The sequence below is a fragment of the Seriola dumerili genome, unplaced genomic scaffold (assembly GCF_002260705.1).
Source record: "Seriola dumerili isolate Sdu_G_001 unplaced genomic scaffold, Sdu_1.0 BDQW01000035.1, whole genome shotgun sequence".
NCBI classification, from domain to species: domain Eukaryota; kingdom Metazoa; phylum Chordata; class Actinopteri; order Carangiformes; family Carangidae; genus Seriola; species Seriola dumerili.
The window spans coordinates 4338778-4350191 of record NW_019174290.1 but is presented as its reverse complement, the minus strand read 5'-3'; the positions used below and the strand labels follow the sequence as shown (position 1 = coordinate 4350191).

General features: G+C 42.6%; 1 protein-coding gene across 2 annotated transcripts in view; it reads right to left on the bottom strand.

The window, feature by feature from the left end:
• Positions 1-4427: 4427 nt before the first annotated feature.
• The window catches only part of fbxw7 (F-box and WD repeat domain containing 7), a 70309-nt gene continuing 63322 nt past the window's right edge, over positions 4428-11414 (bottom strand). For both annotated transcript variants that reach the window (XM_022738273.1, XM_022738275.1), the window contains exons 9-11: positions 10092-10317; positions 9034-9244; positions 4428-6782 (exon numbers count right to left, since the gene is read on the bottom strand). In XM_022738273.1, coding sequence (XP_022593994.1) covers positions 6514-6782; positions 9034-9244; positions 10092-10317 — 706 coding nt within the window. In that variant the 3' untranslated portion in view covers positions 4428-6513. The remainder of the gene's footprint in view (positions 6783-9033; positions 9245-10091; positions 10318-11414) is intronic.

Genomic DNA, 11414 nt, shown 5'->3' with positions numbered 1-11414 from the left:
TCCTGCTGTCAGGTTCTTGATACCGGCAGTCAGGCATGAATCCCATCAGGGCAATCAAAGGGCTTCAGCTGATCCGATCTGCCTTGCATTCACCTGGGTGTTATTAACCGTGCCTGATTTGAAAAAGAGAGAAAAGGTGAATGAATATTTCTGCTTCAAGCTCTCTCATGCAGGATTATTGTACCCGAGAATGGCCCTGACACATCTCATTATGAAACACAAGATGTGATTTGGTGAGCTGCTGAGCTGTGATCAAACGCAGGAATCCATTCAGATGGCCAATTTTACCAGTGACAAACCTGGCATTTCAATGGCGGTTTTCAAGAACTGCAGATTTTTTTTGGGGGGGGGGGGGGTAAGACAACTGTAAAGGAGAAAAAGGTCAGACTTGTCAAATTCACACTTTGAGCCACATTGGAGTTAAGTGAACCTCCTGACCCCTCAGCCTTCAATGTATGTGCTTATCCAGAGGGGGAAGCGTGAAGACAAATGGCTGACATCAACATCAGCTGCCTGAAGGAAACAAAAACAGTTTAGATCAACCTATATGCACAGATCAATGTTGAACTCCATTCAACATCATCCATTGACAGCAGGTTATGGCGATTAAGTTCTCCTTTATCAGTTCTCGGGCTACAACAAAGGTCCAAAATAGGATTAAGCAGAGACGTGAAACGCTACCACTGCTAATGCTACAGTCCTTTGAGAATCTGCTGGCAATGAGAGGAGCCACGATGCTGCAGGGCAGGATTACTGAACAAAGAGATGGAGGGATATGAAATGAGGTGTGGGAGCCCCCCTCTATCTCTTTTATCTTGACATCCAAACCCCTTAAATGCATCCCATGCCATCAAAATCTGTTTGGCGGAGGTGCATCCCTCACTGGTTTCCATCTCTCATGACCGTGGCGTGTTGTTTGTGGCTGGATGAGTTAGTGCTGAGGGCAACAGCAGACGTGGTTCGTTTGAGCGGTGAGAGCAGAGAGAGGGACATTCATTCATCAAGAGGAAGAAGTGTAGTGCAGTCCAGGCAGTAAGTGTAAGGTAGATAAATGGCTAATAACCTCAAGGAATGAGATGATTCATCACTTCCTAGAATTAAGTTCATTAAAAGACTGCCTGTGGAGATACATCAGTGTCTCCTAGTCCAGATGATCTTGTTTGTTACAGTATATGAACCATTGAGCTTTTTCTCCAAGAAAAGTACATGTTACGAATGTTATTTCCTCACTTAAGAAATCTAAACCGGAGTAGAGCTGTAGCCAACAGTTACTTTCATTATTGATTCTCCAGCTATTATTTATTTTCTCAGTTTTGGAAAGTAACTAGGTACAGGTGAAGATTAAAATGTATATTTGTTTCCTTATTGTTCTTGCCTGTCATTGGATTAAACTACCACAGTAGTATGTAAAGGAGTTCAAAAGTTTCAAAAGATTCAGGTGTGTTATGCTACTAACCCTAGCCCCAGGCGGAGATGTGGAGCGGACTACACAGGTTGGATAAGTTTCATAAACACTGTTTTTACACTGTGGTGCAGTCTTGCTTCTTAAACTTCGGTGAAGGATGTGAGCACCTCTTCAACTGCTTTTGTCTGTATCAATCTTTTAATCTAGGTAATGCCCAAAAATAGTGAAAAAATGTATCATCACATTTTCCCAGAGCCCAAAGTAATAGTCTTGAAATGTGTTGTTTTGTAGGAAGAAATGTCCAAAACCCAAAAATATTAAATTTCTAATAATTTAGGCTACGATAAGTACCACCTCGTGGTTGTACACATCCGCCAACCAGTCCAGTTGCAGTTACTTCAGTTGTCCAAAGACAAGTTTTGTGAGGTCACAGTGACCTTTCACCACCAAAATCTAATCAGTCCATCCCGAAGTCCAAGTGAATTTTGTGCCAAATTTAAAATTCCCTTGAGGTTGTTCCCGAGATATCGCGGTCAGGGGAATGAGACGGACAACCTGAAAACATAATGCCTCCGGCCACGGCTGTCACCAGCGCAGAGGCATAAGAACTGACAAAAGTAGCACAATCTCACATGGGAGAAGCTGTAACTAGAGAACAAAAACTAATCTGCAGCCATTCTAGCAGCTTTGTGAGGCTGTACTGGTGCACAGCTGTGTTTTCATTTCATGGCAATCCATCCAAGAGTTTCAGTCTGAGTGTCACACTGACAGCTTTTCATAGAGCCACACTGCAACTGTAGCAAAAGCATTAATCAGTTAACAAAGCTGATGAACTCTACATCATAGATTCGTTATAACATTTCATGTCCATGTGTGAAGCAAGAAAAACATTTATAAACAAATATTCTGTTAGGCTATCAAAAAAAAGTCGATTACTATCCTCCATGACCAGTCAGTGGAGCAGAGCTGCTGCTTACACAACACATGAGTGGAGCCTGGGAACAAACAGGCGGACGGAGTAACCTTGCCAACCAAAGTGGAAACTCCCCCACGCGTCCATTCATGTGAGGATGTACAGCTCTTGCTGCTTCCTCACAATACCGTTTATACTGTGAGTGCACACTGAGCTCTGAGGCCGGGCCAGAGACGAGCTATCACTAGGCAACAGGCAGGAGGGAATCCGCAGCACAGACCCTGTTACTGCTGCTACACTGAGCTGTATGGGCTCATGACAGATAACCGTCTGGATATAATTGACACTGACCAAAAAAAAAACAAAACAAAACAGAGGGTCACATTCAAATAGTTCCCCGGTTGCCTTCACAGAGCTTTAGATACAGCTGAGACAGTGAATGCAACATGTTCTTCTGTTCTGGCATCAGTGAGGCTGAAAATGCATAAATTATCTTAATAGGTTGAAAAACAAGAATTAAATTAAAGACTAAATGGAAAAAAAGAGTCCATTATCATTTTCTAGAGGGGAGATTAATCTCTTTCAACTAAATTACACTCCCCAAAAAAACAGCGGGATTAAAAAATACAATTCTTAATGACAAAATTTTTACATCTGCCTCTTAAGGCTACCTAGCTCAAGCGTCACTCTGTGCAGTCAAATGCAACGATGTCTAAGGTTGCAAACATAGATTAATTTTCATAATCAAATAATCATTTAGTCTATAAAATATCCAAAAATAGTCAATTACCATTACAAGATCCCAGATTCCAGAGAGACATCTGCAAACTGATGTTGATCAATTTTTTTTCAATTTACCAAAGAACATCCTGCTAAATTCTGTGGAAACAGACCTCAGACTGGCCCCACTGTATGTAACATTGAACTGGTGATACTCTTTATTATTCTTGTCAACAAATCCCTTGAAAAAAATAAGATCTTACTAACAAGTATTGCCTGTAAGGCCAAAGCCGCAGAGCTTATTCCTTTGTGCCATCGAGCTCCGTTGTTGTTCCTTCATTACAATAAACAAGAGCACTGTAATTTATTTTGGGTCAATCCCACATAACACACTCTTGCTGCTATAAATACCCACTAGAGAGAAAATAGTCCCCAGCAAATGCGCTATTTACCTCTGTTTGAGTAATGTTTGCCAAAAACTACAGCTGCCTTTGTGACTTATTAAACGTTTTCATCCGCTGTAGGAACCAATAGTCTTGGGGCCACAAACCCAAAGGTCCATCCAAATTTAGTGGAAATTTTAAGTATATTTCCAGACAATCGACAAAGGAAAATGCGAGCGAAAGTACATTCGCAACTACTACTAGCTGTTAGTGTCCAGCGCCGTTAAACCACTGCAGGCTACAAGGACAAAAGCTGCAGTAATTAAGAGCTCCAGTCCAATGTCAAGCAAATGAAATCGATTATGGAAATATGGCATTTGTGTTTATTTCTTGTATTAATTTGAGGAAGGTTAGTCTCCTCATGTTTTCATCTTCTGCTATTTTTAGTCTTGTCAGTGGAAGTTTGAGTCACATGCTTCATGGTCGTCGTGATTAATTAAGTCTGATTCCATTGCACATTGTTGCATTTTGCTTTTATCTATATATCAACTTTTTTTTTTTTTCTTCCAAATTTCTGAAAGAGGCAGACTAATGCACAGTTGGTTTTGGTCATTTCAGGGCACAATAACAACAAATATAGAAAATCGCCAGCTTTATGCTTTTAGATAATCGTGACTTGAGAAACAAACAGGAAGCAGAACAGAGGAGATGATTCATTCCTTCCACTGGATCAAGTAGAGTTGCCACTGAAGGAAACTCTGACCTACAATGAATGGCTGTGATTGTTTTGGCCCGTAAACCTGCGCTGTGATAAATGTTGGAAGTATTCCCTCGTGGATGTAATTAACCAAATAATTTGCTTTATTGAACATATAAGATGCCTTCACACAGGTAACAAAAACAGACAACTGATATGCTTGAAATGAAAAAAGAAAAACCCACATTTTATTGCACTTAAGTTATAAGAAAATAAAATTCTAAGTGAATCAAACAAATACACAATCCCTTTAAGGTTTTTTCTGTCTGTTTTCTTTTTTGCCAGGCAGTTTACATGAACTGAAAAAATAAAACACCTGCAACAAATCTGATTTCTCAAACCAGATCATAAATTAAAACAGAGGGAGAAAACAACGAGAGGAGATAGAGCAAGATTGTTTTCTTTTTTCTTTTTTAATATACAGTGTTATACCACTTTCACAGTTCAGCTTGAGTTGTGACTCTTGGAGATTGAGACGATTTTTCGTTTGGCTACAATGTTTCAGTTCACGTTTGTTGCCTTTGTGTTTTTATGTTTCCCACTGACGATCCACGAGGCTGCGACCGCGGTGATTTTCACTGCAACACATGTAACACTAAGACTCCTGGCAGCTCGACCTGTCACTTGATGCTTGTGATGGTCTCCTCTGTTGCTTCAGACATCTTTGAATGGAACAACAATCACACATGGATACGAACAGTTCTCTCATTCACGTGTTAAAGTTGATACATCTGCTAGTTTTTTTTTTTCTTTGCCAGTCCACACAGCATTTGTACATTTCCCCAAAGAACAGGCCGAAAGAGCTTTGTCCCAAGGAATGTGTTTACAAGTTGCCCATTAACACGCTTAACACACGCACTCATGCACGCACACACACGCACGCCAACAGTGTACATCCGCTTGTTTCCTCTCTGCAGGCGATCCCGTCAGAATCTGTCGGACGCGCTCCCTCCTCTCAGCCTCGTAGAGGCACGTTTGGCTCAAGTTTCAGTGGCAAAAACAAACAAAACAAAACAAAAATGTTGGATGTTATCTTTTGTCATCTTTTGTTGAAGTCCAAACATACAGAGTTCAATTTGGAATTTCGCCTGGGACTAAAACGTCACAGCAAGTAAAAGTTCCATCTCTCTTTTTTCCATTCATCTAGCAGCATAAATACAGTTTGGCCACTGGGGGAAAACAGTAGAGGGGAAGGGGCTGGGGGGTTCAGGGGCATTAATCCACAGCGCTTTGAGCAAAGAACCTTTACTTCTCGTTAAGCACCGGCATTGAGGAAACCACCCCAGCTAGACTGAAAAATTCTGGACAGCATTGATGTTTATGTGGAGATGGAGCTCCAAACCCAGGTATGTAGAAAACAGAAAGGAAGAACAAACAACTCAAACAAAAAACCTTGTGACATAATGACAGCAAACCTAAACCGAGCAGGTTTCTAATACTGGGATTTGTTGCTGTTGGCAACGGCAAGGAAAGAGGAAAAAAAAACAAAAAAACAACATCAATAGAGAAACCCCTTTCATATGATAAACCCAAAAGGTACTGAAATTCACAGTTGTGTTTGTGTGCGATATTGTAAAGAAATCAAACTACAGAAACCGAGTGGAGAACAAGAACGGAAATGGAGTGACAAGAAACGAGCCTGATTACAGGCTGAACTCTCCGATTTCTCTCCTCTACATCAAGCAGCTTTTTCACGTGGAACTGTGTGGAAATTCACCTTTAAACGTCTCCCACCTTCCCCAATCTTTTCCTACGGTCAATGTTTTCCACTTCTGGTTTGAGTGTGTGTGTGTGTGTGTGTTTGAGGGCGCGTACTGATGGGGGGGTGGGGGTTGGGGCTTTAAAAAATAATATATCTCTGTACATCTCAAAATCTGTCAGGCTTGAAGCGAAACCAAGTCTCTGTGCGAAGCTGCCCCCGAACCGAAAGGGTGGAGAGTCACTTCAAAAGAGTTCAGTCGTCAGTCATTCCTTTCTTCTTCTCTTCTTTCTCCCAGCTAATCAAGGGACAGACCGGTCATGGCCCCCTGCCCCATTTCCAGCCCGATCCCCTCTGGCTCCACCTCGTACGGGTGGTAGGGGTACAAAGCAGGGGCTAAACACATGTGAGGGTCTGTGGCTTTGTCAGTAACATTTACCCAAAAGGGGGACGGGGGAGATAATTGTAGAGGACAGGACAGCCCACTGTTAGTGGTGGTGGTTGCAGATTTTGCGAGTTTGGGTGAAGAGTTTGCGGCGTTGGCCCTCTGGTTTCTAGGTGCCTCATCCCCCATTCTCTCTCTATTCCTCCCTCTCCGCAGTGCGCTCTCTTCATGCTTCCCCACCACGTCCCTTCTCACTTCATGTCCACGTCAAAGTCCAGCACCAGCAGCTTGGTCTCCTCTGTGCCGTTGCGGCTGCCAACTGCGCACACCAGCTTGGTGTTGGAGGCCCGGATGCGCCACACCACACCGCCGCTGCCGCCACTCTCCAGAGTCACCAGGTTTCGGATGAACTCCCCCGTCTTCAGGTCCCACAGTTTAACTGTGCCATCGTCCGAGCTGGTGATGACAAAGTTCTTGTTGAACTGAAGACACGTCACGGCGCTCTGGTGCTTGTGTGGACCTGAACGCACAAAGAAAAAAAATGGTTAAAGGGATGAAGTGTGACGTAGAGAATGACGAGGACAAGCTTTAGTCTTTTTCACTACAGGAACTCTCCAGTTATGTACTAAAACAGAAAAATAACTGGGCATCACACTGCAGGCTGTTGCTACAACAGGCATCTCGCCTTTCTGGCATTTTTAGTCTCCATTTCTGCCTCTGCACATCTGCTTTCCAATGTGGGACAAAAAAAGTCACCGGCATGCATCAGTACATGACAAAGGACAACATGATGACTATGTTGCTACTCATGCAAAAAGTTGTGTCTGCTTCTGGTTATCTACTGTCCATGGTTCTTCAACTGTGATGAAAACACAGTAATGTGCAAGAGGGACTTTTAGTTCCTGTTGGGTTTTCCACAGTGTTTTATAGCTGAAGTAGATCATCTCCACTAATTTCATATAAACCTAAAACATTAAGTTTCAGGAGAAAAGAGCAAATGCTGTATGTAATGAGTTTGTCTGTCGGTTAGGCTGTCATCTCCTAAGGAAACAGATCGTGACGAGAAGCTTACAACCTCGAATAAACACTTTCATGGAGGGAACCCTGACCCGGACTCTATAGTTCCTCCTATAGCTCCTCTTGTCATTCCTAATAACTAGAGGAATGCAGTGAGCAGAGTTGTGGATGGGTGAATTTGAAATGAAAGAGAGTTGTGGCAGAAGAAGCCAGCTACAGAATAAAGATCTCTAAACAAAAACCTTATTAAGTCAGCGAGAAGGGAAAAGCTTGTCCCTTATTCCTGAGGTTGATGTGACAGTGTAGTGAGGTCTTCCTGCTGTAGTCAGGCTTTAGGACGGGCTGCAGTGAGACGCTCAGGCCTATCACTGTCGCGGAGGCTAAGCGGCTCCAGCTACACTTCTGTCTGCTGTGTTTGTGTGCTGGCAGCTGGCAGGAGGCCACAGTTAAAGTGAAGATGGCGGCTGTTACTGCTTTCATTGAGGTGACTTTATTTGTGGCTGTATGTGTGCGGCGACTTAAGATTCCCCTAAGGACATGAAAATGATATCTTAATTAAATCAATTAGGGTGACACAAACACAAACAAGCTCAGAATCAAGTGCAGGCAAATGAACTGTTTTTTTTTTTTTTTTGCTGAGGTTGCTATAGCAGCCATTTCATTCAGAAATTTAATTTCTTTCCGCTTTCACAATCCATTTGCAGAGAAAATCTGTCGAAATCTCAGAGTCAACAAGCTTTCACATCTTTTCCATTTCTGTCTCCGGTTAGTTCAAAGGCTGTGTTATTTACCCGAGTATACAATAATGCTCTGCACCAACCCCCAACATCCCCGCCTCTCTCCTCCCTCCCTCTCTCTGCATTACCACAACAAAGCAGCCTGCTCCATCACTACCTATACTCCCTTCAGCTGACAGTGATGGCCTTGTTATTGGCCTATTGTCTTATCAAAACACATAAATGAATATGCAAATGCTTGGCAGAAATTGTCCACTGACCTAATTATGTGACCCACAAAGTTCCCCTGCCCTCTTCCCCTCACTGTAGTTGCCCCCTCTTAACAAGGCACACACACATCCTCCCCCTGGTTTTATCCCTGCCTCTCTTCAGACTCTCACTAGGGAATCCTTTTGTTCAGCGGGTGTGTGTGTGTGTGTTGGTGTTGGGAGGACCAACACGCAGGGTTGTAGTTTGTTAATGAGGGCATTTAGGGGCGGGGCAATGGTGGTTGCCACTACTATTCAAGCAAAGGATTTCCAACTTCCTGTGAGGCACCAGTGCTGCTAATGGAGTTCAAGCTATTCAAACTGACACAAAGAAAATGAGACTAATCAGGGCCAGCAGACCCACAAGGTGTTGGCCGAGTACAGACACAGACACGCACGCACGCGCACACACACACGCACACACACACACGCGCGCACACACACAGGTCATTTCGTCTCGGTTCTAACTGAACCATCAGTTTCAAGTCTAAACTTGGATGCTTTTTGTTGGTGTTTAAGGTTGGCGCTGCCATTTTTCTACACTTATGTACAGCTATATATTCATATATTTATGGCTCATTTACAGTTCAGAGTAAATAGTAAAGGTTTTTTTTTCCTCTGGCTCTCCTAACATTAGTCCCTTCCATTTTTCTAAGTGCTCTGCTGCAATTTAAGGAATGACTTAGATCTGCACTGGGGATGTGTTAAATTAACTTAGCTAGTTGCTTAGTGTGAGTGATACAACACCCTGCTGAGATGGTGCACTCACCTTGCAGTGTTTGCAGGCACTGGCCCGTCTTGATGTCCCAGATCTTGACAGTGGAGTCTGCATTGCCTGAGACCAGGATGTTGTCTTTGAGCTCCATGCCACTGGTGAGTGACTGATGCCCTGTTAGCGTGTGGATGCAATTGCCCGTCTCCACGTCCCAGACCCTTATAGACGTGTCCAATGAGCCGCTCACCACGTGGATTCCATCAAACTAGAGACAGAGAGGGTCAATTTCAATTGGCTGGAAATCAAGTTGCCGGTTCAAGGTAACCGCAGATGTCAACTTAATTTGCAGTTGATGGCACAGGTGCCTACATACATAGTTTGGTTCTATTAACAAGATTAAAGTTAAGATTAAACTCATTGAAATTAATGAATTTTATTGATCTGTGAAAGCTTTGTGTTCCCACGTTTAAACGTTTAAACAGCCTCCTCTCTGAGGGCGACGGTACCCGCTAAAGTGCACTGTCATCACACAGAGCGGTTGAGAGGACATCTTAGAGGACACACAGGAATTAATTTTTTCAAGCAAATAACACATTTGGAGAGGACACATTAAGAAGTTATAAAATTGTACATAAATATGAACAAAATGAAGATTAATATTGTGAAATCAATTGCCTTGTTTATGGATTTTCATGCGCCACAAAAACAACTACCTGAGCACAAGGAGAGAGATTTCGGGGAGTCATGCACAGTTTATAAACGGTCATCCAGCCAACTGCTCCTGCTGCTCTTAGGTTCAAACTTAGCCTTTGTATAACTTACACATTCATTGGAGTTACTAGTTACTTACTGTCACTAAATTCCGTTAATACAAAAACACACAAAATAGTTTTTGCCAAAGTGGGTGACTAACATCAAGCAACTATCAGGTGCAACTGTTGCATAGCTGACAAAACTAATGTAGCTTGCTAACATTAGTTTTGATGCGTAAAAGATCTAATATGGAATATGATCAACATTTGTGAAAAGATCAAAAGTACATTTCTGCTGTACAAATACAGAAAACCACCAACACACACGGTTCCTGTCTTTGTGTCTCTGAAGCTGCTCACCTGTAACGAGTACACTCTGTTGGTGTGGCCCTGCAGCGTGTGGAGGCAGGTCTCCGTCTCGGGGTCCCACACTTTAACCATGAAGTCATAGGCACCGCTGACCACCCGTCGCCCATCGTACTGGACGCAGCGCACTGCCGCCACGTGGCCCATGAGGACGTGTAAACACTGACCTGTCTCGATGTCCCAGACGCGCAGCGTGGCGTCACGAGAGCCACTGACCACCCTGAGAGGAAGCAGGACGGACAGGATGGCATTAAGTTTTAAGACAGAGTAAAGGTTGAATGTTTGAGTCTGGGTGTAGTACAGTTAACACAATAACAAATTAAATAGAGGTCTGTACGTTGAGCTGTTTTTTTCCCCTGAGAAGAACTTCTCCCACAAGTTACGCATTCTGTAAGATTAAACTCAACACCCTCCTCACAACTCGTCATTCAAGCTGTGGTAGCTGCATTGACAGAATAATGAGACAGGTATGAACATTTTCTTTTGTTCATCTGACGAGTAACACACACTGTCACGTTCATGTTCATACTTGAATGTACAAAAACACTTCTTTAACTCAAACAGCCGCCGTTGAGCAGCGTCTTCACCCAGAGTGGAAAAGAAAAGAAATGTTATCGGTTATTAAAACAGAAACACCCCTTAGGAAAGAAGGTTTACGGTTTGTTTGAGTTTTGCATTTTTCAGATTACTGTTAATACCTTTTGTACCAAGGATATTATTTACAGTTAATATTAAAAAAAAAAAAAGAAACAGAAGAGAAAAAAAAAATCTATTTATTCAATGATTGACGCTGTTTTATTTAATTTCCACCAGACTGCCGATGCCTCAATAAAAACAAAGACAGACATTCCTCCACATTATCAAGTTCTCTCTTTTGCAGGCTATTTAGATTGGAATATGCTGTAGATACACACAGCACATACTCTTTATTTATAAAATGCCTCAGTGCTACAAAGATGAAAATCACCTACATGTTATTCACAGCCTGCCTGCAGCTCACAGCATTTCCAGTGGGTGAGCAATCAAATGCTACACAAAAACCTTGGTGGGCCCTAAGGCGAAAAGAGCACTTTGAGTCTCTGGAGTGTAATATTGAGTAAATAAGTGAGCGGCAGTTCACTTAAAACGCCTCACAGGGTCTATTTAATCACTATGAGACCACATGCTCACTTTCATATAGATACTGTCCTCCTTTACTGTTGTAGAGCTGCTCTTTTTGCTCGGTGGGAATCACTGTTATGATTCATGGGGAACATGAAAGGAATTTTTGACTTTTTTCACTTCCTTGAGACTGTTGCTTTTTTGTAAGGATTAATC